The 27,471-nt window shown below is 40.6% G+C and overlaps 1 protein-coding gene across 1 annotated transcript in view; it reads right to left on the minus strand.

The window, feature by feature from the left end:
• Positions 1 to 27,471, minus strand: part of nbas (NBAS subunit of NRZ tethering complex) — a 240,443-nt gene that overhangs the window by 12,444 nt on the left and 200,528 nt on the right. The window contains exons 47-51 of the mRNA XM_080192176.1: positions 25,489 to 25,578; positions 25,196 to 25,391; positions 21,357 to 21,496; positions 16,948 to 17,092; positions 3,710 to 3,838 (exon numbers count right to left, since the gene is read on the minus strand). Coding sequence (XP_080048302.1) covers positions 3,710 to 3,838; positions 16,948 to 17,092; positions 21,357 to 21,496; positions 25,196 to 25,391; positions 25,489 to 25,578 — 700 coding nt within the window. The remainder of the gene's footprint in view (positions 1 to 3,709; positions 3,839 to 16,947; positions 17,093 to 21,356; positions 21,497 to 25,195; positions 25,392 to 25,488; positions 25,579 to 27,471) is intronic.

Genomic DNA, 27,471 nt, shown 5'->3' on the forward strand with positions numbered 1-27,471 from the left:
TCACCACCCAAATGCACATCTCGATTACCAATGTGAATATAGAATAATTCATACTCTGTGGTAGGAGCGTACTTTTAGTTTCCAAATTTGTAGCAAGCTTAATCTTCTATTAGATTTATAATTTACCCAAAGCTACCGGTATCTATGGAACAAGAGCCAGGGTGTCTGGACAGTTAAATAGATCCATGCATTAAAGCTATTTCACTTGCTAATTTCAGGTCACAGTGTAATAATTCTACATGTTAGTAGCAAAAAAAAAGTTATTAATTTTTGTTCACACTCCTAAGTTTGCTTTGGGGAGTAAATAGAAATGATACATGTTAATTCACTGGCTCCATAATAATCATGTTTTTACAATCTAGGGCATCTGTTAAGATGCAATTACACACAAATTATAACATAGAAATAAATCACTTACTGTGCTAACAATTTTAGCACATAAAAATTGTTGATGGCTTTTATCCTCAAGTTTGTTTCAATCACCAACTCTACTGTACATTCTAGAGTCTGACAAACTTTTGTCAAAGTTTTTCCTATTCGCTGTTCCAAATCTGCTGTATTTAATTCCATATTTTTCTTCAGGTCCCCTGGACCCCAAACAAACACTTACAGGGTTCATCTCAAGTTGCTAGGCCCGAGCATTTGACAACTGTTCAGTGTGGACAATGCGGTAACAGAAAGGATGGGAAGTTATCTGGAGAAAGTGTCAAGAACGAAAACTAGCAGGATGGGGAGGGAAAGCAGAAATAAATGCATAGTATGGCAAAGAGAATGCAGAAATCAGGCTGTCCTGATGGAGAAGTGTTCCACATGCCCTAACTAACAGTAAGACCATCAGGCAGAGATGAAGTGAAGGTCGCACAAAATTCTTTAAAAATGTGAACTTTGGTTTGGGAAGGATTATTTATTCATAGTCAACATGTTATAAATGGGACTACTATAAATTAATATATCTAATGATATTAAGTCTGTGTTTTTGAAATGATTGAACCTAACCTTCCCATATAGCATAAACATTTGAATTGGAAAAAATTAGAAATCTTAGCATCAGATATATTTGCAGTTTATGTTGTGTCAAAAAATTTTCACAACTAAGTACAGGGCTTAATCTCTATGACTGCTAATTCAGGAACATTTGCACATTTTGTCACTTTTCCATTACTTACAATGTATAATGGTACAAAGCATACAAATATCATCAATATGTACTTGGATTTATACAACAACTTTATGACAAACATGACTTAACTCTCCGGAAACAAATGCAGAAAATACATTTCAATGACTAGTGACCCTCCTGGTGTTTCAAAGCAGTGGGTTTCTTCACCACATGACACACACAATACATTATTATATATGTAGCTGATCTCCTGAGGCATTATTCAAATTCCCTCTCTTTTTGCAACTTTTTGTTATTTCCCATCTTTTATCCTCTAGTTTGTTACTCTCCCCTCATGCTCTCAGATATATCAATTCTATCAATTTCTCACTGTTTGCGTGGGTTTCTCCTTTGATGTGCCACCCCATTTTCCTGCATGACTCTCATTACTGAACCTTTATTTAGGCACTCAATTTCCAAATATCAGGCAAAATGAACAACACAATGATGAAAGGAATCATTATTTTTGCATATTTGATTGTCTAACATTAATGCAGTTGCCTTATTGGTAATTTTAGGATAAAGAAATATTTAATTTGTTATCTTATTGTTGGTTGGTGATTCATTATGGGTAGCCTTTCCTATCTGTTTAGTAATTTACAAGAGTGCCTTTTTTAACATGCCTATAATGAACAAAACCAGCATGATGAATGTAACAGATGGTAATTATTTGAGCCAAACAGATAAGTCTGCCATATGTTTTTCATACGAGATACTCTAAAGTATAGCAGAGTTTCCCATGCATAACAGAACAGAATGACAGTTAATTTTCTATGTTAGTTGATCTTCCATAACATGGGAAGTAATAAAGGGCGCATTCAAACAGGGTTAGAGGATAGGAAAGACATAGCTGCATATTCTGGGTAGCCAGAGGCAGGGAAGCTGGTGAATCAGTGGGTAATAAAAACAAGGACATGGGAGGCATTACATAGTATATTGAAAAAGGATTTTAAAAGTATTAAACAAATATATAATTACTTCAAGCATATAGTCTCTCCTTTACACAGCACTTCTGTGACATTAAGCGTGAAGGCAAGTTGCCATGCACTTTAAAATTGTAAACTTTCACAACAGCATCTAAATGTCTAGCTGAAAACACAAGGACTATAATGGGTTTACAGGGCAACATTCACATTAAAATTTCTTCCTAATATATTACACACACCTCTACCAGATTTTATATCTAACACGTTGTTCACCACTTTGACCTGATAACCTTTAGAAGATGTGAAGATGGTGTTCTATGAAAATGATCCTAAGTTCTCTCTTTTCAAATGCACATGAACTTGCGTGCAATACCAACGTTAATCGTTTTCATTTCACATTCACCCTATTTGAAATTGTTTTCTCTTTTAAAAGCTTCACTGCTTTTCTACTCTAAACTATCATCGCTCAAATGATAAATTCAAGCACACAGATTTTCAAGCTTCGCATTACAAGATGAATTTAAGTAGAATTCAAATTACAGAGAGGTAGAAACACATGGTATTGACTCTAAATTTCCTCGACAGGTGCATATCTTTTCCTTTGCTTGCAGGGTATTTACATTAAATTACTTTTTTCCATCCAAGGATGCATAATCTCTAGTACTTGTTCTACCATCACCATGTCAATGAGAGACCCAATTCAAGTGAACAAAGTTTGATAGCACATTTTTGCTTCTGTGCTATATAGTGACCCAGCATACAGTCAGCATAAAGGGAGAGTATGCATTAAACCAACTCTGCTCAAGTGACCGGCAAACAGAAACATGCTTTCAATCCTTTAACTGGCATTAAGTCCAAATTGGCCTTTTAGCTAAGATCAAGTGTCAGATCAATCCCAAGATGGGATGCACTGTGCAATCTTGTCAGCTTGCATCTTGTTTCTCTCTCTTCTGGGGACCTTGAATTGGAATTTGAAGTGAGCAAGGAATGGATTTGGGTTTGCCTGGTCCATTCTGAGCACTGGCTTTGTAACTTTAAGAATGGAGTAAAAAAAACGAATGGGCCACTCCAGTTAACTACAGGAAAAAACATTTTTAAACCACAGAGTTGAATAAATTTGTATCTGATATTTGTATAAAAAAAAGCTGAATTCATGCACTGCACTCCATCCCAACAGTGAAAAAAAATTGCAAGATCAATTTAATCAGTAAGCTTTGCTTAATCTCTGAACCAATCTTGGTTTACATAACACACACTGGTATTTATTCTCCAAATCCAATTATGCATTCATTATCCAAGATGACAAGACAATTTTTTTTCCACTAATCAGCTTGTTTTATTGTAATTTTTGGTTATGTAATTTGTCACATTGCTTTGGTTTCTTGTTCAGGTAAAAAAAAAGGGCAATATTTCTTTTTTAAAACAATGGTTGGATAGATTTGTCAATCAAATGTGTGTAAATCATATACATATAAAACAATAGTATATATGAATATGTATTATCAAGGAATCTGTTGTGTGATCTGATCATTACAAATATTAAAAATATTTATCCAGTTTCTGATTAAAAAAAGCTGGTTCATTACCATCAGATTCAAGAGATTTACACAGAAACTGCTCATACCTGGGTGACAGCTCTTATCTGTTCCATTGCCAGTGTCTGCAACTCGTGGTTGCCACTTTCGATCCCAAGTTTCAATGCTGGCAGCAGGATGGATTGATCGAGGAGCAGCAGGCAAATTTGCTTCACATGCTGTTTAAAAGCATATTAGGCCTTTTAGTTAGTGAGTCAGAGCACTGTAACTAAATGATATTCATATTGAAATCAATGTACAGAAACCTTCACACCAGAATGTTTGAGTCCCTTTACTCTGTAAGAAACACAAAATAATCTGTTAATGGTTGGCTTTATTACTGATCTGGAATTTCTTCTGGGATGTTTTTCTGAAAATGAAGGATGTTTACTTTGCATCTAGCTGTGCTACACCTCATCTGTGACTATTTTGTCTTACTGTGGATACCACTCTCTTAAGATGTAAGAGTTGCATTTTCTGTATTTTTTAAAATTTGAGGAGCACTGAACTTCAACTTGTGTTTACATAGGGCGTTTAATGTGATAAAGCATCCAAAGGCATTTTATAGAAACATTATAAAACTAAATATGAAACTGAGACATTAGGACACTGAGAGGCAAATGACCAAACGTTCGGTCAAAGGGGAAGGTTCCGAGGGCCCAGCATGAAAGTTGGATAAGAGGTTTGGGTCGGAATTCTATTGCTTAGGATGGGCTGCCACCAATAGTGGAGTGATTAAATCAGGAATGTTCAAGAGGCCAGAATCAGACAGTTGTGGGGCTGCAAGCAATTACAGGGACACATAGGGCCATTGGAGGGATTTGAAAAGAAGAATTGCTTCAACAGGAGACAATTCAGCCATCACAGAGCTGATAGGTTCTGAATGCGGGTTAAGAGACAAGCAATCATCATGTTGATGGCAGGTAGTACTTAGAGACCAGCTGAAATGCTTTGGAATAGTCAAATCTAAGTAAATCTATGATAGCAAAGTGCATTTATATTACACTCTCCACCGAAACAACCTAAGGTAATCCATAGTTGAGCTGAAAGGTTTAACATACTTATTTCGTGAAAGGTTTAATAGGTAAGAAAAAAGTTCCAGTAAATTAAAGCTTGGTCAAGTAAAGGTTGGGGATGGGGAGACCAAAGTCAGAGGACTGGAGGGTGCAAGGTGGAAAAGACGAGCAATCTGTCACAGGTTGTATGGGTCAAAACCACGGAATGATTTGAATACTAACATGAGGATTTCAAAAGTAATTTACTGGAGAATGGGAGGCACATTAGGTGATGGAAGAGTGAGGATATGGGTGTCTAGTACTCAGGCAGATAGTGAGCAGCAGATAATTTAGAGGCCACATGCTGTCTTTTTCACCTGAGTAACAGGGGAAAGAATCAATGTCAATGGCTGTGATTGTTTTCCTGACAAAAGTGACATGTAACTGGTAAAAGCAACAAAACTGCTACGAGCAGGTGAGGAGAGGTAGAATGGTTTCCCTCTTTCCCAACTCATTTCATACAATGATCTTTTAAAAAAGTATATGCTTGTCAATGGAATTGGGGGTAGGGTGTTAGCGTGGATAGAGGACTGGTTGTCAAATAGGAGGCAGAGAGTGGGGGTCAATGGGTGCTATTTGGATTGGCGGATGGTGACTAGTGGAGTGCCCCAGGGGTCGGTGCTGGTGCCTCAGCTATTTACCATTTATATAGATGATCTGGAGGAGGGAACAGAGTGTAGGGTGTCGAAATTTGCTGATGACACCAAGATTGGTGGAAAGGCAAATTGTGCGGAGGGTGTGGAGAGTCTACAGAAGGATCTAGATAGGCTGGGCGAATGGGCCAGGAAATGGCAAATGGAATTTAATGTTGGCAAGCGCGAGGTGGTCCACTTTGGTAGGAATAATGGTAGGAAGGATTATTACTTGCGTGGAGACAAACTGCAGCAGGCGACGGTGCAGAGGGACCTCGGGGTCCTTGTGCATGAGTCACAAAAACCCAGCTTGCAGGTGCAGCAGGTGGTCAGGAAGGCGAATGGGATGCTGGCCTTCATCGCGAGGGGGATTGAATATAAAAGTAGGGAGGTCTTGCTGCAGCTGTATAGGGCATTGGTGAGGCCGCAGCTGGAGTACTGTGTGCAGTTTTGGGCGCCGTACTTACGCAAGGATATTTTGGCCTTGGAGGGAGTGAAGAGGAGGTTTACTAGGATGATGCCGGAGTTGAGGGGGTTGAGCTATGAGGAGAGGCTGAATAAATTAGGCTTGTACTCGTTAGAGTTTAGAAGAATGAGGGGAGATCTCATTGAGACGTATAAGATGCTGAATGGGATGGATAGGATAGAGATGGAGAGACTCTTCCCGCTCAGAAAGGATAGTAGGACTAGGGGGCACAGCCTCAAGATAAAGGGGGGGCGGTTTAGAACGGAGTTGAGGAGGAACTTCTTCACTCAAAGGGTGGTGAATCTCTGGAATTCTCTGCCCGTTGAAGTGGTGGAGGCTACCTCGCTGAATATTTTTAAGACGCGGGTTGATGGGTTTTTGATAAGAGAGGGGATTAAGGGTTATGGGGAGAGGGCGGGAATGTGGAACTGAGCCACGACAGATCAGCCATGATCTTACTGAATGGCGGGGCAGGCTCGAAGGGCTAGTTGGCCTACTCCTGCTCCTATTTCTTATGTTCTTAAGTGTTTAACTGTTTACATGCTGTGACTGTGAAATATACAGATAGGTATCCCTGAGCCTTTATTTAAGAAAAGATGGGATAGTATTTATTGCCCTTAACCCAATCAAAGAAAAATAACAAAATGCTCCAACTTTCTTGCACACTCAAGATATTCGGGTACACACACACAAAAATAGATTACAAAGTGGGAGACCAGATTAAGTTATATTGTTAAAGTCCAATAAAATTTGAAGTGATATGGTTCTCATAGGTTGGTGACTTGAGTGGATCCAGGCTAAGATCTGTGGTTGTTCTGGTTTTGCCCTCGAGCCAGTTTAAGGGTGTAAACGGATGAGTTATCTGGTCTTCTGGAGATAGCAGCAACTGTGCTGAGTTCTTGAAAAATATCTCTGCCTGCAGCACATGGTTAGTCAGAAACAGCAGAGATGATTCAGCCACCGCCTCAGGCACCCAGATTCGATTTCAGGCTTGGATCACTGTCTGTGCAGTCTGCATGTTCTCCCCATGTCTGCGTGGACTTCCTCTAGGTGCGCCGTTTCCTCCCACAGTCCAAAAGACGTGCTAGTCAGGTGCATTGGCCATCCTAAATTCTCCCTCAGTGTAGCCGAATAGACACCAGAGTGTGGTGATTAGGGGATTTTCACAGTAACGTCATTGCAGTGTTAATGTAAGCCTACTTGTGACACTAATAAATAATAAAAACATTGCAAAAGTAGATAGAGAGGGAGAAAGACCCACACAGGGTCTTCTGTGCTGTTAATTTCCAGACCGGCTTGTGTTACCCTGGTGCTTAGAATTAAGTTTGATTACCTGCAGTCAGTTTTGACTGTGTGACCACCTGATCAATACTTCCATTGTCTTTATAAATGATTCAAAGTTAGAAACTACTGCTACATAATGGAGAATGGATGCTGGCTATTCACATCTGCCTGTGATTAACTGTTTTTTGTACAGTTCTCTTTGTTAAGTTTCCAGTTCAGAAACAGAGTATGGGAGTTGATGGATGTTGAGTTTTAGAACATAGAACATAATAACGCAGTACAATAACGCCTTCGGCCCTCGATGTTGCGCCGACCTGTGAAACCAATCTAAAGCCCATCTAACCTACACTATTCCAATATCATCCATATGTTTATCCAATGACCTTAATGTTGGCAAATCCACTACTGTTGCAGACAGGACATGCCACGCTCTTATTACTCCGAGTAAAAAACCTACCTTTGACATTTGTCCTATATCTATCACCCCTCAATTTAAAGCTATGTCCCCTCGTGCTAGCCATCTCCATCTGAGGAAAAAAGATTCACACTGTCCATCCTATCTAAGTAGAAAGTCTGACAACACCAGGTTTTAGTCCAACCTATTTATTTGATAATATACTCATAAGCTTTCGGGGTTAGCCCCTTCGTCAGGTGAATGGAGAGTTCTGGCCTCAGACAGAGCATTTTTACTGTGTTTACGCCAGTCCAACGCCGGCATACCCACATCATCCTATCTAACCCTCTGATCATCTTGTATGCCTCTATTAAGTCACTTCTTAACCTTCTTCTCCCTAACGAAAACAGCCTCAAGTCCCTCAGCCTTTCCTCATAAGACCTTCCCTGTATACCAGGCAACATCCTGGTAAATTTCCTCTGCACCCTTTCCAAGGCTTCCACATCCTTCCTATGATGCAGCGACCAGAACTGTACGCAATACTCCAAGTGCGGCCGCACCACAGTTTTGTACAGCTGTAACATGACTGCATGGCTCCTAAACTCAATCGCTCTACCAATAAAAGCCAACACATAGTACGCCTTCTTAACAATCCTATCAAGCTGGGTGCCAACTTTCAGGGATCTATGCACATGGACACCGAGGTCTCTCTGCTCATCCACACTACCAAGTAACTTACCATTAGCCTAGTACTCTGTATTCCTGTTGCTCCTTCCAAAGTGAATCACTTCACACTTTTCCACATTAAACTCCATTTGCCACCTTTCAGCCCAGCTCTGCAGCTTATCAATGTCCCTCTGTAACCTGCAACATTCTTCCGCATTGTCCACAACTCCACCGACTTTCTTGTCATCCACAAATTTACTAACCCATCCTTCTATGCCCTCATCCAGGTCATTTATAAAAATGATAAACAGCAGTGCCCTAAAACAGATGCTTGTGATACACCACTAGTAACTGAACTCCAGGATGAACATTTCCCATCAACCACCACCCTGTCTTCTTGCAGCTAACCAATTTCTGATCCAAACTGCTAAATTACCATCAATCCCACGCCTCTGTACCTGCAATAGCTTACTGTGGGTAGCCTTATCACACGCTTTACTGAAATCCATGTACACCATATCAACTGCTTTACCCTCTTTGGTTACCTTCTCAAAGAACTCAATAAGGTTCGTGAGGCACGATCCACCCTTCACAAAACCGTGTTGACTATCCCTAATCAAATTATTCCTTTCTGGGTGATTATAAATCCTCTCTCTTATAATCCTTTCCAAAACATTGCCCACAACACAAGTAAGGCTCACTGGTCTATAATTACCAAGGATGCCTCTACTCCCCTTCTTGAACAAGGGGACAACATTTGCTACCCTCCAGTCTTCTGGCACTATTCCTGTAGACAATGACGACCTAAGGATCAAAGCCAAAAGCTCTGCAATCTCCTCCCTAGCCTCCCAGACAATCCTAGATAAATCCCATTCGGCCCAGGGGACTTATCTATTTTCATACTTTCCTGAATTGCTAACACCTCCTCCTTATGAACCTCAATCCTGTCTAGTTTAATAACCTGTATCTCAGTATTCTCCTTGACAACACTGTCTTTTTCCTGTGTAAATACTGATGAAAAATATTCATTTAGCATCTCTCCTATCTCTTTGGAGTCCACACACAACTTCCCACTACTGTCCTTGACTGGCCCTAATCTTACCCTAGTCATTCTTTTATTTCTGACATACCTATAGAAATTTTTAGGGTTTTCCTTGATCCTACCTGCCAAAGACTTCTCATGTCCCTTCTGGCTCTTCTTAGCTCTCTCTTTAGGTCCTTTCTGGCTAACTTGTAACTCTCAAGTGCCCTAACTAAGCCTTCACATTTCATCTTGACATAAGTCTCCTTCTTTCTCTTCATTAACTTCTTTAGTAAATCACGGTTCCCTCGCTCGACCACATCCTTCCTGCCTGACAGGTGCATACTTATCAAGGACACACAGCTCCTTGAACAAGCTCCACATTTCAACTGTGCCCGTCCCCTGCAGCTTCCTTCCACCTCCGATGCATCCTAAATCTCACCTAATCATATCATAATTTCCTTTCCCCCAGCTATAACTCTTGCCCTGCGGTATATACCTACCTCTTTGCATCGCTAATATAAATGTAACTGAATTGTGGTCACTATCATCAAAGTATTTACCTGCCTTCAAATCTAACACCTGGCCTGGTTCATTACCCAGAACCAAATCTAATGCGGCCTCACCTCTTGTTGGCCTATCTACATACTGTGTCAGGAAACCCTCCTGCACACACTGGACAAAAACTGGCCCATCTAAAGTATTCGAACTATGGCTTTTCCGGTCAATCTTTGTAAAGTTAAAATCCCCCATAACAACTACCCTGTTACTTTTGCTCCTATCCAGAATCATGTTTGCAATCCTTTCCTCTACATCTCTGGAACTTTTTGGAGGCCTATAGAAAACTCCCAACAGGGTGACCTCTCCTTTCCTGTTTCTAACCTTAGCCCATACTACCTCATCAAACGTCCTTTCTGCCACCGCAATACTGTCCCTGACTAACAATGCTACATCTCCCCTGCTTTTACCATCTTCCCTGATCTTACTGAAACATCTAAACCCCAGAACCTGCAACAACCATTCCTGTCCCTACTCTATCCACGTTTCTGAAATGGCCACAATATCGAAGTCCAAGTACTAACCCATGCTGCAAGTTCACCCACCTTATTCTGGATGCTCCAGGCGTTGAAGTAGATACACCTCAAACCACCTTCCTGCCTGCCAGTACACTTTTGTGACCTTGAAACTTTATTCATGGTCTCACCACTCTCAACCTCCAGTACACTGGAGCTACAATTCAGGTTCCCATCCCCTCGCTGAATTAGTTTAAACCCTAATTCAGCAGAGGGATGGGAACCTGAATTGTAGCTCCAGTGTACAGGAGGTTGAGAATGGTGAGGTCATGGATAAGACTTTTGGCAAGTCCACAGACAACAGAAGGTGCGAGTTCCACAGATGGTTTTGCCTCAGCATGTCATTCAAGAGAGAGGACACCCATTCAGATTTAATTAAAAACTTTTGAGACTTAAGATCATTCGGATTCCATAGAAATTACTAAAGTCACCTCATTCTCGGTGGCCATCTTGACATTTTGCTATTTTAGTTCTTTTTAAAAACGTTGTCAGTGATTTCCAGGTCAGCAATTGATAAAGTATTTTTTGATAAAACATGACTTCACAACAAGAGAACCTCAACTAATCAGTACAAATTGTTACTACTTTGAGAATTCCTTAATGTTATAAAATGTTCAATGTGACTTAGTAGCCAATGCAACAATATAAATAAATGATGTGGATTTTTTTTAAAAAATAGTTTATGATTTCAGGGATGTGGGTGTTATTGGCTGGACAAGCATTTATTTCATATCCCTAAGTGCCCTCGAGAAAGTGGCGGTAAACCACCTTCTTGAATCGCTGCAGTTCATTGGTACAGGTACACCCACAGTGCTGTTAGGAAGGAATTTTCAAGATTTTGACTCAGTGATAGTAAAGGAACAGCGATACAGGTCCAAGTCAGAATGGTGTGGGGGCTTGGAACGGAATTAACAGTTCACGGTGCTCTCATACATCTGCTGCCCTTCTCCTGAGTTGGTCGAGGTTGTAGGTTTGGAAGGTGCTGTTGAAAGGGTTTTGGTGAGTTGCTGCAGTGCATTTTGCAGATTATACACTAGAAAATGTTTAAGGTGATGGATGGGATGCTGATCAATTGGTCTGCTTTGTCCTGGAGTTGCCTGAATGTTGTTGGGTCTGTACTCGGCCAGCCAGCTGAAGAATATTTCTGAAGCCTTGGAAATCACCACTAATTCTCAATTAGCTTCATAGAAAGTATTAATTTGACATAACAAAGTAACTAAGACTGAATTAAGATTTTCCCCTGATGCCTTCACCAATTATTTATGCTTTGTGTAGTTTTTCCTGTTTTGAATCGTGTAAGACGTACTTGGCTGTTTTCCTGCAAAAAGCTGGATATTACAGTAACTATTACATTTATTATTCACACTTGGGAAGTAAAAGGAGAATTTCCTGGATTTAGATCCTGCATTCTGCCCTTTTCTCTTAATAGGCCAAAGTCCGGATCATCTTGTGTACTCTTGTAGAACCACTTCCTGACTGGCATATATATAAATCTGACCATGCAGAGTTAGTTTGCCTGATGATTGAAACTGCTATTTCCAAAGGCTGAGTTTCAAAAACCTGGAATTTTCTCAGGACATCTCTCACTCCACTGTTGCAAAAGCCTGTTTACATGTGAAGTTACCCTACTGGAGTGGATAACGTTCCAAGAAATTCAACACCTTAATGTTGATTTTCAGCAGCCCTATTAGCACACTAGAATATCTACAGTGCAGAAGGAGGCCGCCAACTCTCTGATAGAGTATTTTATCCAGGCCCACTCCACATATTTACCCCACTAATTGCTCTAATCTATACATTTTTGGACATTAAGTGCCAATTTAGCATGGCTAACCACCTAACCTGCACATTTTTGCAAGCACAGGAGGAAACCCCTGACATTGGGAAAACATGCAAATTCCACAGTTACTCAAAGCTGGAATTGAACTAAGGCCCCTGGCGCTGTGAGGCAGCAGTGCTAACCACTTACAGTGAAGACTGAGAACGAAGCAATGAAGTAAAGCTTTTCAGTGCCCTGTCTCAAGCATCACAAAAGTGACTTGATTTGATTTATTATTGTCACATGTATTAATATACAGTGAAAAGTATTATTCCTTGCGCACTATACAAAGCATACCTACATGGAGAAGGAAAGGGGAGAGTGCAGAATGTCACGTATCAGTCATAGCTAGGGTGTAGAGAAAAGTTAACTTAATATCAGGTAGGTCCATTCAAAAGCCTGATGGCAGCAGGGAAGAAGCTGTTCTTGAGCCGATTGGTAGGTGTCCTCAGACTTTTGTATATTTTTCCCAACGGAAGGTGGTGGAAGAGAATATGTCCAGGATCCTTGATTATGCTGACTGCTTTTCTAAGGCAGTAAGAAGTGTAGACATAGTCAATGGATGGGAAGCTGGTTTGCATAATGGACTGGTCTTCGTTCACAACACTTTGTAGTTTTTTGCAGTCTTGGACAGAACGAGATCCGTACCAAGCAATGATGCAACCAGAAAGAATGCTTCCAAGGTGCATCTGTAAAAGTTGTTGACAGTCATAGCAGATATGCCAAATTTCCTTAGCCTCCTGAGAAAGTAGAGGTGTTGGTGCGCTTTCTTAACTATAGCGTCAACATGGAGGGAGCAGGACAAGTTGTTGGTGATCTGGACATCTAGAAACTTGAAGCTCTCGACCATTTTCACTTTGCCCTTGTTGACGTAGACAGGGGCTCTGCTTCCTGAAATTGATGACAATCTCCTACATTTTTTTGACACTGAGGGAGAGATTATTATTGTTGCACCAGTTCACCAGATTCTCTATCTCATTCCTGTACTCCGTCTCATCATTGTTTGAGATCTGACCCATTACTGAGGTGTCATCAGCAAACTTGAAAAATGAGTTGGAGGGGATTTTGGCCACACAATTATAGGTGAATAAGGAGTAATAGTAAAGGGCTGAGGACACTGCCTTTTGGGCACTGGTGTGGAGGATGATCATGGAGTTGTTGATGCCTATCCTCACTGATTGCAGTCTGTGGGTTAGGAAGTCTAGGACCCAGTTCCTGAGGGAGGAGCTAAGCCCCAGGCCATGGAGTTTGGGGATCAGTTTTTTTGGAATTATGGTGTTGAAGGCCGAGCTGTAGTCAATAAATAGGAGTCTGACATAGGTGTCTTTGTTGTCTAGGTGTTATAGGGTTGAGCGTAGGGCCAGGGAGAAGGCGTCTGCTGTGGACCTGTTGTAGCGGTAGGCGAACTGTAGCGGACCCAGGCAATCTCGGAGGCTGGAATCGATTGTGCCATGACTAACCTTTCTAAACACTTCATAATGATAGATGTCAGAGCCACCAGACGATAGTCATTAAGGCACGCTGTCTGGTTTTTCTTTGGTACTGTGATGATGGTCATCTTTTTGAAGCAGATAGAGACCTCAGATTGGTGCAGACAAAGGTTAAAAGATGTCTACGAATATCCCTGCTAGCTGGTCAGTGCAGGATCTGATTGCTTGTGCGGGTACCACATCTGGCCCAGTCACTTTCCATGGGTTGACCTTCGAGAAGGCTGCTCTGACATCTGTGATGGTGACCTTGGATACTGGTTCCTCTGGGGCTTCTGGTGTGCTCTTGCTGACCTCTTGCTCAAAATGGGCATAGAACGTGTTGAGCTCATCAGTGAAGGAATGCGTTGGAGCCGGCAATTTTACATGCTTTCATCTTATAGCCTGTTATGTCTTGCAGACCTTGCCATAGTCGACAGGAATCTGTGTGGCTAGCCTGGGACTCTAGCTTTGTCCGGTACTGTCTTTTAGCATCTTTGATGGATCGCCGTAGGTCATATCTGGATTTCTTGTTCAGGTCAGGATCGCCTGACTTGAAAGCCTCAGACACGGACTTCAGCAAGCAGTGGATATTCTTGTTCATCCATGATTTCCAGTCGGGAAACATGCAGATTTGCTTCTTAGAAAATTAGATCCATGAAATTTCTACGTTATCCAGTTTTGAGATGTTAGTCACTTATATTCTTTATTTAAAGCCAAAGTCAGTCTTCTACACACTTATTAATGAAGTCAGTTAGTATAACGGCGTACTCATTCAGGCTAGTCACTGAGATTTTAAATATTGATTCAAAGCAATTCCGTAAGAGATCATCCAATTCCTCAGATCAACATTGCACAACTTATTTTGGTGGATTCTCCCACTTCAGTTTTTGCTTGTATGCCGGGAGCAGGAGCATAGTCTTGTGATCTGATTCCCTGAAGTGTGGGTGGATGATAGAACGGGAGGCATGTTTGATATTTACGTAGCAGTGGTCTTGGATGTTTGGACCTTTGGTGGAACAGGAGATGGTGTTTGGTGGTATCTTGGGATGCTCTTTGGCATGATTGAAATTCCTGGTCACGATGAACAAGGCCTTGAGATGTTTTGTCTCTAGGCTACTTGTGGTGGCATATATTCCGTCCAGCTTAGTCTTCACATCTGCATGGGGTGGGATGTAAACTGCATCAATAGTGAGTGTTAAATTTGATTTCAAATTTTAATGTAGGCTGGCAGGTGAGAAAATTGGGTTTCCCCATGGACTTAGTTAAGATTAGTTAATGGGCAGCATGGTGGCACAGTATTTAGCGCTGCAGCCTCTCAGCACCAGGGACCTAGGTTCGATTCCCAGCTTGGGTCACTGTCTATGTGGAGTCTGTACATTCTCCCGGTGTCTGCTCGGGTTTCCTCTGGGTGCTCCAGTTTCTTCCCACAGTCCAATAGATGTACTGGTTAGGTGCAACGGCCGTGCTAAATTCTCCCTCAGTGTCCCCGAACCTGCGCTGGAATGTGGCAACTAGGGGAATTTCACAATAACTTCATTGCTGTGTTAATGTAAGCCTACTTGTGACACTATTAAACTTAAAGGTGGCAAGAGCAGCTAAGCCATAACTAGCATAAGGATCCAGATTTAATAACTAGGCTCCTGCATTTTTAATCTGAGCAGAAGCAGTGGTAAGGTCAACTCCATTAATTTTGTGAAGTTGGTGAATAATGAGTCAAAATAGTAGCTGATGGTATCGCCCACTTATCTATCCAATGACCTCTTACACTGGATGTGTAAATCTATAGACACCTTATGATTCATGAGGAGGTGGTAAGCAGCTATCTCTAGAGTTACTCATTAAATACCACTACTTTCTCCCCCTAGGTACTGCCACTTACTATACGCTGCACTAAAAGGGGAAAATTGAAGAAAAAAAATAGTTACAGTAGATAATTTTTAAATAACATATCAGCTGCATTTCCACTTTGCATGTAGTTCATTGCAGTGGGAGAAATTTCTAACCCCAGAGATGAACAGATATGCATTAATAGTAGATGAGGCTTAAGAGTATTGATAGGCAGAGGGATCTAGGCGTACAGGAACATAGGTCACTGAAAATGGCAATGCAGGTGGAGAACGTAGTCAAGAAGGCATACGGCATGCTTGCCTTCATCTGCTGGGGCACTGAGTTTAAAAATTGGCAAGTCATGTTGCAGCTTTATAGAACCTTAGTTAGGCTGCACTTGGAATATAATGTCCAATTCTGGTTGCCACACTACCAGAAGGATGTGAAGGCTTTGGAGAGGGTACAGAAAAGATTTACCAGGATGTTGCCTACCACGGAGGGCATTAGCTTCAAGGAGAGTTTGGAGAAACTTGATTTATTCTCACTGGAATGACGGAGGTTGACCTGACAGAAATCTACAGGATTATGATGGGCATGGACAAAGTGGATAGTCAGAAGCTTTTGCTCAGGGTAGAAGAATCAATTATTAGGGGGCATTGGTTTAAGGTGCTAGGGGCAAGGTTTAAAGGAGATGTACGAGGCAAGTTTTGTTTTTACAGAGGATGGTGGGTGCCTGGAACTCGCTGCTGGGGAAAGTAGTGGAAGCAGATACAACAGGAAGTTTTAAGAGGCATCTGGACAAATACATGAATAGGATGGGAATAGAGGGATATAATCCCCGGAAGCGTAGGGGGTTTTAGTTCAGTCGGGCAGCATGGTCGGTCCAGGCTTGGAAGGCCGAAGGGCTTATCTCTGTGCTGTAATTTTGTTTGTTGAGGCCAAGTTTGTGTGCAATTGTGGGCATAGTTTATGTCTGGTTCATTGAGAACTTGTTTACAGCAGAACATGCACTCAAGTAACCACAACTGAAATTGCTATTAGGTATTTTGGATTTATCTTCATTGTGGCAGCTCCAACGCAGCAGGCAACTTTCTACCTTTGGGCTTATTGCCAGCATCCTCTTCAACTGCAGATTCATTATACCACTTCTGATGGTAAAATTATACAGTGTGCTGCACACCAGGAATATCTGGAAATTTCTTTGGGGCTGTACAATAAGACTCAGGTCTATGAAAGCATGAGTCACATTGCATTTTATTTCAGCGCAGTTGTCAGTTTCAGACTGATTATCAGCAGCGACATTTCAAGAGGGCATTGTTGGTCCTGTGGTGTAAATGCACCAATCAGCATCATGCAGATTTGAGAGAATATAAATTCTGACTTTAATTGTTTTGAATGAACAGATTTTAGTTGTGAAAATTTAGTTTTTACAGGATTATAAAAGCCACTGGTCTATCTTGGTTAGATTGTCAACAGCAGATTAGTGAGATTTGTACCAAGGGAACCAGTTTTCATTACATGTTAATACAAGCAACACAGATTAGACTTGACTACAACTTTGGAAAAAAGACTCTACGATTACCTGAAATGGTAGGTTGTGCTTTGTCAAATAGAGAGAGCGGCAGATGGCAAGTATTTCATTTCCAGTAGTAACTCTCTGTTCAGGGACACACTTTGCCAACATGGCAATAACAAGCTTAATCCAAGCACTGTCTTTCTCAGTTGACCTGTACAGGAGAAGTTGTTTTAATAAGGAAGATAAGTTTTGTTAATGTTCTAGCAATTTACAACATAATCACTATCTGAAGATTCTAAAGTTACATTTGACTTTTGATGCATTTCGGTACTGCTTTACCCTTACAGAAACCAAATTAAGATTAGGTGTAATGATGAATGCAGGAATTTCCACCTCAATTATCACCTCTCTAAATTGGTCCGGCCGACTTGCAACTGAAACCCTCATTCATGCCTTTCTTGGATTATTCAATGGTCTGCTGGCTGATCTACCATCCTCCATAAACTTGAGTTGGCCCTAGTCTACACCAAGTCCTGTTCGTCAATCACACCTCTGCTTGCAGACCTACAAGAACTCATGGTCTAGCAATACCTCACATGTAAAATTCTCTTCCCGGTTTTCAAATCCCTCAATGGATTTGATCCTCTCTTTCTGTAACTCCACCAGTTCTCTAACCCTCGGAAATCTCTACACTCCTCCATAATGGTGCTTCCGATTTCCTTCCATCAGCTTCTTATGCTTCCGATTTCCTTCCAACAGCAGTTGTGCCTTCAGCTGCCTAAGCTCCAAGTTCTGCCAAACCTGTCCACATCTCTGTCTCCTTGCAATATTGTATTATTTGAGGTGAGAGGGGAGAGATACAAAAAGGTCCAGAGGGGCAAATTATTCACTCAGAGGGTGGTGAGTATCTGGAACAAAGTGCCACATGTAGTAGTAGAGGTGGGTACAATATTGACTTTTTAAAAAGCATTTAGATAGTTACATGGATGAAATGGGTATAGAAGGATATGGGCCAGACACGGGCAATTGGGACTAGCTTAGTGGTTTAAAAAAATTGGGCAGCATGAACAAGTTGGACCAAAGATCCTGTTTCCATGCTGTAAACCTCTATGACGTTAATTATATAAATCTCAAAAATTGTAAAAACAAATGGTGAAATTATTTAATTTCGGGGTAATAACTTCAGAAAGATATTCTCAATCGATATGGTGATCTTGAAAGCATGAAATGAATGTGTTTAAAATTTGTATAATGCTCACATTTTTCAGTTTACCAAAACATTGTAAAATAGCCAAAACAATAGAACATACAGAAACCATACATATTAGATATTTCTTCATGTTTACAGCATTAGGGTTTGTTCAGCCACCATATTAACAAATCTTCCCATGTTGCTAACCTGTCCAAAATGTTGGAAATGAACAACAGGTTCTTAAGAAACATGCATGTCGACTGTCTCTACCTGAAAAATTAAATCCCCTTTTTTAAATTTCTGCTGCTGACAGATCGATAAGCATTTTCTGTTTGAATTTTATTGCAGGTATTCAATATTCAATAAAAAAAACTACTGCTTTAAGTTAATTGTTGCAAATATTAAGATTATCTTAGCTCCCACCTTCTGACCTGACAGCTGTTCACCACCACACTAGGTCATTCTGTTAGCCACCATGCTCTGCTATCCAGTCTACTCTGATTCAGGGAGTGGGAGAGAGATAGAGCGGGGAGTATAAGAGCAGGAAGGGGGGGGAAGAGAGAGAGAGAGATGGGGAGCAGCAGAGTGGGACTCAGGCCAGGATGGAGAAGTTGAGGAGGCAAATTTTGATAGAATGCAGGCACATGGATCACAATGCACAATTAAGCCAATCTATTGACTATAATACAGGCAACACACAAACTTCACGCTCATTTGAATGACCTCTGCATCCTAGTGCGAATCAGGCTGATGGCATCAACAGGAGGTCAATATTGTGTGTGACTACCAATGAATAAAGCTAGCCTATCATTGGAATTTAACTGTCCCGCCCGTGACAAGAATTGTAGCAGGCGGGGGCAGCGGGAGGACACCATGTTGACCTTGCAGGATTTTCCGGTTTTGGGAGAGCGCGGCCGTAAAATCCTGCCCTATATCTCTTTAAGAGATGTAATGTGGCTGGAACATGCACAAAGAAAAGAGAAGCAAACTTGCTCATATGAACACCATTTCTTTATCTTGATATGAGAAGGTTCTGCTCTTCATTGCATCAAGGTGAGATTTGATTACATTCCTTACTGTATTAATTTACAAACTCTCTGTAAAATAAAGCAGCTTAAGAATTCACAACTATCTTTGTGTCACTAAGCACTTCAATCCATCTTCAGAAACATGGAAGATGGACACATGAGAACACAATACCCAATTGGATCAGAAGATTACCTGAATAAACCAGTATTATGCTATCCTTTAATTAGATACTGGAAAGAATGAACACTTTTAAGTATATGATATTTGGACTATTTTTAACACAGTGACCAACTGTAGCCCTGTAGAATATCTAAAGTTTATCAGAACTCCAAACTTTTAACCATTGGTGACAGGTACCAAGAACACAGATTCATACCAGTAACAAAGGTGATTTAAAAAGGAGAACAGTTGCCAAATCTAGCAAAGTTAGATTTCAGTTATCAAGATTAGCAGGCAAAGGAACAGCAAAGGAAAGGGAGTTTGAATGAAAGTTTGAGCAATGCAGGTAGCAAGAATAGCATTAAAAAAGAGAAAAAAGAAGGAGCAGCATAATTGTAAACCATAAGAAGGAGAATCAGACTATTGTGAGATGATACCATCGTGATGGCGAGAGGGAGAAATGGCATAATTATATTCTCTAATGTTGAGAAAATAATGCTAGCAGTGAATCACGCTACTTCAAGATAACAGCAGCACATCTTCTCAGACAGCAACATTCTCTGAACTGCAGGCATAGGAAACTCTTGGCAGCTGACAGTGTGAGAACAGTGACAAGAATATCAACCCCAACTTCAGACCTTGCAATAAAGTTGGAGCTTCCAAACAAGCTATTAATATTAATAAAGCTACTACATTACAGCAGTGACTACACTTCAGACACTACATTGGCTGTAAAGTGCTTTGGGGTGTCCTGAGGTTATAAAAGGCACTATGATAAATGCAAGTCTTTTGTTCTCTTTGAGTGTAATTTTTTAGTTGATCATATTCATGAAACTGTGTCATTTTATATGTCCTAATTATCTTACAAAAGTTAATTTGAATGCTCAAATTTCAGTTACAGAAAAAAGTTAGAAAACATTTTGAAATTTCTTTGGAACATTTTAATTGGTACAGGTTCTGCTTTCTTTACCGGTTTGTCTGACTGAATAACAAGTGAATTGTGATTTATTGAATATGAAATCCGAGTAAAACATGTGACACTACAACGCAAGTGAAATGAAGCATCTGCTTTCAACATGGGACAGTAGTATGGTGGCACAAACAAATATGTGCTTCGTTTTTACATTAGCAATGGAAATGTTTTCAGTTACTGGGATTGGAAATGAAAAAATATCTTGCAGAATAATCCATGAGAATGAACCAGGAGAAAATTTTCAAAATATGATCACCTCTGCTTGCCCTCACTGACATACAGCAAACATATGGAGCAAAATGGTAATGGCCAAAGTTCTGGTGGTACAGCTAACAGCGAAGGACATTGCAGGCAATCACAGTAGTATATATTAATACCACTGACACTTTTAATGCAATCCATTTAGTAAAGTTCCCTTACCACCTGTATACGGTACCATTATGCACAATGCCGTATCAATTATACAATATCAGGTATACCAGAGATTAAAACAAAGCAAAAGCAAAAGATTTCAACCTATGAAACAAAAACCTACACATATTTTTGCCTCAATACTTCCGTTTTACATTTTAAATTCAGTTGAAATAATCTTCTGCTGCTCCAAATATGCCTTACAAATGTCATTTAGATATTTCTGCATATGTATCCTAACTACTGTTAATAAAAACTCAATAATTCAAAAAGTGTTGTGAAAACCTGGAACTCTGTCCCTTCAAAAAACTGCTGGGTTAGGTTAACTGAAATTTTAAAATGCAGATCGATGGATATTAAAGGATATGGAATAAAAATGGATAAATACGGCTAAAATACAGATCAGCCGTGATGTGATTGAATGGTAGAACTGGCTCAAAAGTCTGAATTGCCTACTCCTGTTAAAAATTACACTGTTTTTAAGAGTACAGTTACAGGAAAGCCTCAGGTACAAATTCAATCTAAACTGGAAATTTCCCCAAAATTCAGTTGAAAAAAATCCTGCAGATAAATGGGGGCAGCTGCATTATTAAGTGTTCAATTGATGGTCTATGTTTTGTGTGGTACATCCTCATAATTTCCAGCATTCCCTCGCTCTGCTGCTCTAACTATTGTGGATAACAGCACACTGTCACGCATGCTGACACTTACATGTCTTCGTTGTTCATGGGTGGCCAAGCCTGAAGGAGCAGCACCAAATGCTGAAATTCAGTCCCTTGATTGCTGGAGTCTAACAACTCTGAAAAGAGCATGGAACGTTTCTCTTCATTCTCAATGTCGCTGACATGAACCTGGTAATGATAAAATATTATAGAAACATTGTTTCATAAAATACTTCAATGCTCTTTGGACTACAATAAGCATTAAATTATTATTTAAAAAGATACTTTTTGTTTCACCTTTCCCTAAGGATGCAGATTCTGTTTCATATTTATATGGTTGGTATCCTCTGTTTTATACACTGAGGACTTGCTATCTTGTGACACTAATAAAACATATTTTTGAGGATAAATGTTATGATTAGTGTTACAAAGCAGAATGATGGACCTGAATAGGCTCAAATAATATTTAATTGATAGCATTTTTCTGAAGGGCAGCAAAGTACAATCTGTAATACTTGTGGCATAATCCTCATGCAATATGAGCTTAAAATAACCACTAGGCCCAGAAATTTTCCCCAAATTTGGCTGTCATTTTCAGCACAAAAACAAGTACAAATCCTGCTGGCTCCGGCAATGGGATCCAGACCACAAATTTTAGGTGCGGGGGGGGAGGTGTGTGTGTGTGTGTGTGTGTGTGTGTGTGGGGTGGAGAGAAACAAAATTGCCCAGCCAGTGGTGATTCACCCACATCCAAGCTTCATATCAAGAGGGAGTTGCATTTAAATGGCTCCACAGAATTTGCCCTCATTCCTACCAGGAGCATGGCAGTGAGGAAGCCAGTTCCACACATCTCTAATCAGGGATCTCGAACCAGAACGTTGGATGCTGTGGAGGAGAAAAAAGGAACAATTCATTCTCAGGTGGGCTGGAGACCCTCCAGCAAGATCACAAGACAGTGGGAGCACTGGTCAGGGCCAGCAGCCTGACCAAGAGGATGGAGTGCAATGCCATGAGAAGATGAAAGACCTACTCCATTCTGCCAGGAAATGCTCTCCCTGTATCCTCTCTGCATCCCGCCTTATCGTCACTTGATGGAATGTTTCCTCAACTCCATATGCTTCCCCTAGCAGGGCTCCAACACACAACCTCCCACAAGATTCCTCAAGGCTCCTGCAACTTCTCTCCTCACAACCTCTCCCTGCTTATGTGCTGTGCCCACACATGCCAGGCTTGCATTCCTTTCTTTGACATCTGATGTGCCAGATGCCCAGCAAACATCATCCCCATTTGCGTAACTGTAAGATAAAGCTTGCGTACAACTCCAGTTGAAAGGGTTAAAAACACTAAAGTCATTGAATGGAGCAGAGTACAGCACAGAGTTCCCTAGGAAGCTGCTACGGATATGCTCTCACACCTACAGATCGACAGCACAAACAAGCTTCCCAAGGCTGGAGGTGTGGGGAGGGGGTCTTCAATAGTGATCAGTTATTATAATTAGACAAGCATATTGTGGCTGCAACTGATTAACTATATTCATGAAGTAATCAGAACTATTAGTTGTAATTGGATTTCAATGACTTCAGAACAAATGTACACTTGTGATTGGTATATGGTTTATGCAAATCACTTTTAAGATGAGCAAAAATTGTATCTGTCCATACTCAGTAAGTTTGTATGCAGCATTGTGGAAGCAGACATCCTTGCTGTAACGTGATTAAAAGTTCTGAAAGCTTTGTCTAGTCTATCAAGAGCGCGAAATATGCATTTCGCTGGATAGTGGTGAAATTCCGTATCACCAACCTTGCTAGCTCAAACCGCTGTGAGTGAGTGATTGATCCCATGCCACTAACCCAGAGCCCTGAACCCTCCGGCTTAATCCCATTCCTTGACTTTGAGACTGTAGGTGCTGATGTTGTTATGGGTTAACTTTTGATGGCCAATTAGTTCCACAAGCATGAGTCTTGGGAATGTGGGAGGGCGCAGCTTAAGTGCCCTCCCAGTTCCAGAAGAGAGCTTGCTTTCTGCTTCAGGGAAATGCAGAGCTAACAGGCACCCTGTTTAGTCAGGCTGGATAATTCAGACAGCTCAGTGCTGTCATTCCTGTATACTTAAGCCTCCTCGACAGCTGATCTGTAGGTTGACTGGCATCCCGTGCTTTCCCTGACGTGGGCATAAGTTGCTTTCTCTTTAGGGGTCGCATCCACCCTGCCCATCTGGCCTGATTCCATGGCTCTCATCGTGAACTCCAGAAGCCTCAACATCCAGCATTTTCTGTTCTTATTTCCGATTTCCACTATTTGCAGTATATTGCTTATGTGAGAGAATGGATGAAGATGGCATTTTGAAGTTACATTTCTAGCTTCCAAGTAGTGTGTGGAGCTTCAACTGCACTCTAAGGACCATCAACCATCACCTTACTGAATGCAATGGTCTGTCGGACTGAGAAATTGCTGTCTGTGATTTGAATTTTACTAATGATGCATTGGTACATGCAGAAAAAAAACCTAATTACAGTTAACGTAGCCTTCAGGCTAAAAATTAGTGCAGTACCTTGAGTGGTCTGTTATCTACAGCTAGTGAAATATGATCATTAATTTATGTAGCAGAGTCTGAGTTAAGCTTGTACTGTACAACTGAGGCTTCTGTACTTAGCGTAAAGGCTGTGGAAGAAGTCAGTTCTCAGGTGCTTTAAACAAACAACCCATTTTCTGGATTCTAATTATGCATGCACCATGTAACTAGAAAATTACAGAACCAAAGGAACATAGATAAGGGAATCCCAAAAGCACATTTTCTCCCTCTAGTGGTTGAGGAAGGTCTCCAAGATCAACTGACAAGTAAAGATTAAAAGTCTCCAGCAAATTGAATACCTTTAAATTATTGATTCTGATAACTATTCATTACCGTCTCAGCATCTGTGATGCCTTATGGTTCAAAAGCTATTTGCCTCAATGAAGTAGTTTAAATTTTGCAAGAGCTTAACTCCTAGCACCACCACAATCCATAAAAACTTATATTTTTAGTGCTTCAAAATTAATTAAACATTAAACTCTTTATGGTCCACACAGCCTGATTTAAGAGGATAATGTACCTTCACACAAATCTTTGTAAGGTTCACTGAGATTTGTACTCTGTCATAAGAGCCTGCCATGAAAAACAGTAGGCAACGCATCTTACTTGAAATATCATGTGAATAAAATAAAAGGGTTATGAGATCTTCCACATCTTAGTGGATGAATAGACAGGTGAGGATAGAGACATGAGTCTTTTCAGGAGGGATGGTGGGAAGAGAGATAGAGATAATGGGAGAAAGAGAAATTGAGCGTAAGAGCCTGTGCAAGAGGACGAGTATAAGTAGGGGAGTGAGTGAAAGTAGGAGAGATAGAGGTGATCTGATAAACAAACAAATCCAGTAAATATAAGGTACATGGTACAGCACATGCATTCTGTTAAATGTGTGGTTGGGAAATGCAATCTTGGGATTCTCACATTATTACATGACAAAACAACATTTGGTTTGGAATAATTGATAGATATTTGCGTTTGCAAGCAAACAACTTAAGTTTTTTGGTTTTGAAGCAGGGTTGAGCTTACTTTTAGTGTTACAAAAAATCCTTACTAGAACATCCTAACATTTCTTCTACACAGCCTACAACTTCCACAAAGTAAGATTTGTAAGAGGCACAAAATGATTCTATGAAACAATGAAGTTAAAAAAGAATCTATTTCAACAGACATGCTGACTCACTTTCTTTATTTAATGAGACACTATACAAGGACAATCAGTTCCAGCTCCAGTTAGAACCTAGTACGTTCTTGAAATAATTTTACTAACACACTAATTACACATTAGAAAACAAAAGAAAACAACGTAGAAATAAAAGCTACCTGTTTCTCCGGCCAGCACACTTTCAGAACAGCTTGTGTTCTGAAAAGCACAAGTAACTTGCTGTCCTCATCACTCAGATCAAATGCCTGCTCAAGAACTTGCAGAACATAAATACGAGGTTTCACTGGCAAATCTGCATCACTGCAAAAAGGTCTCAACCATGTCAAGAGGTCATCTGAAGATACGAGGGTACCCCTAAGTTACAAAGAAAAGTTTTTTTTTCCCTAAATAGATCAAAATAAAAGCATTTTAATGGGTATTTTTGATTCTTTAAGGTAAAAGATATACTTACCCATCCACAACATTGGCATGTACTGACTTGACAATACCTTCAAGAACCTTAAGTGGATCCTTCTCCGATAGGACATCTGTACTGGTACCACTGCCATAAAAGCAACCAACAGGGGGTAAGTGAACAGAACCAATTTAGACTGATCAGATGTGGTTGTGTAGCAGTGATGCTATTGTCGTTGTAATCCAGAGGCCTGAACTAGCAAATAGGAATTCAAATCCACCATGGCAGTTTGAGAATTTGAATTCAGTTGCAAATAAATCAGGAAATTAAAAGGAAATATTGAAATATCAGGGGAAAAAAAAAGTTTGTGGATTATCTTAAAAACCTAACTGGCTTACTGTCCTTAAGAGAAGAAATCCTGCTATCATTCTGGTCTATATGCACTCAATCCAATGCCTCTGAAATAGGCTAGTAAGCCACTTACACAAGGCAACTATGGATGGCCAATAACTGTCCGGCCTTGCCAGTGATGGCTAAATTGTAAGATCTGTTTGGTCAGAAGAGAAGAAATAAGAACATAAGAATTAGGAGCAGGAGTAGGCCATCTGGACCCTCAAAACTGCTCCACCGTTCAATAAGATTATGGCTGATCTTTTCAAGGACTTAGCTCCACTTAACTGCCTGCTCACCATAACCCTTAATTCCTTTACTGTTCAAAAATTTATCTATTCTTGCCTTAAAAACATTCAATGAGGTAGCCTCAACTGGTTCACAGGGCAGGGAATTCCATAGATTCACAACCCTTTGTGTGAAGAAGTTCCTCCTCAACTCAGTCCTCAATCTGCTTCCCCTTATTCTGAGGCCATGTCTCCTAGTTCTAGTTTCACCCGCCAGTGGAAACAACTTCCTTGCTTCTATCTTATCTACTCACTTCATAATCTGATATGTTTCTGTAAGATTTTCCCTGATTCTTCTGTATTCCAATGAGTACAGCCCCAGTCTACTCAGTCTCTCCTCATAAGCCAACCCTCTCAACACCGGAATCAACCTAGTGAATTTCCTCTGCACACCCTCCATGCCAGTATATCTTTTCACAAGTAAGGAGACCAAAACTGTCCATCGTACTCCATGTGTGGCCTCACCCTATATAGCTGCAATACAACTTTGCTGTTTTTATTTTCATCCCTCTAGCAATGAAGGACAAAATTCCATTTGCCTTCTTAATTACCTGCTGCACCTGCAAACCAACTCCTTGTGATTCTTACACGAGGACACCTAGGTCCCTCTGCACAGCAGCATGCTGCAATTTTTTACCATTTAAACAATAGTCCATTTTGCTGTTATTTCTACAAAAATGGATGACCTCACACTTACCAACATTGTCCTCCATCTGCCAGACCCTTGCCTACTCACTTAGACTATCTATATTCCTTTGCAAACTTTCAGCACACTTTTCTCTGCCACCCATGTTAGTGCCATCATGCAAATTTTGACACACTACACTTGGTCCCCAACTCCAAATCATCTATGTAAATCGTAAACAATTGCAGTCCCAACACTGCTCCCTGAGACACACCACAGCATCATTTTTGGCGAAGCTCCCTTTCTGCTCAAGGGAAGAAAAACCCAGTCTGCCTTTTTATGTTCTTTCACGGGATTGTGGGTGTCGTTGGCTAGGTCAGCAGTTATTGCCTATCCCTAATTGTCCCTGAGGGGGATTTAAGAGTCAACCCACATTGCCTATAGCCCAGCCCAGGTAAGAGCGACAGGTTTCTTTCTCTAAAGGATATTAGTGAACAGATGGGTTTCAATGACAATCAACAATGGTTTCATTGGTGATCATTAGACTTTTAATTCAGGATTTTTATTCAATTCAGATTTCAACATCTGCAGCGGTAGGATTCAAAACTGGGACCCCGTGCTCATTACCCGTGGTTTCTGGAGCACTAGTTCAGTTTCAATACCACTAAGCCACTTCGTGAATTGCAAACTGCACTTGCTTTATTCTGAAAAGCAGGAACTTTTGTTCAGTAGCAAATG

This window comes from Carcharhinus amblyrhynchos, chromosome 7 (genome assembly GCF_965287045.1).
Source record: "Carcharhinus amblyrhynchos chromosome 7, sCarAmb.v2.hapA, whole genome shotgun sequence".
Lineage (NCBI taxonomy): Eukaryota > Metazoa > Chordata > Chondrichthyes > Carcharhiniformes > Carcharhinidae > Carcharhinus > Carcharhinus amblyrhynchos.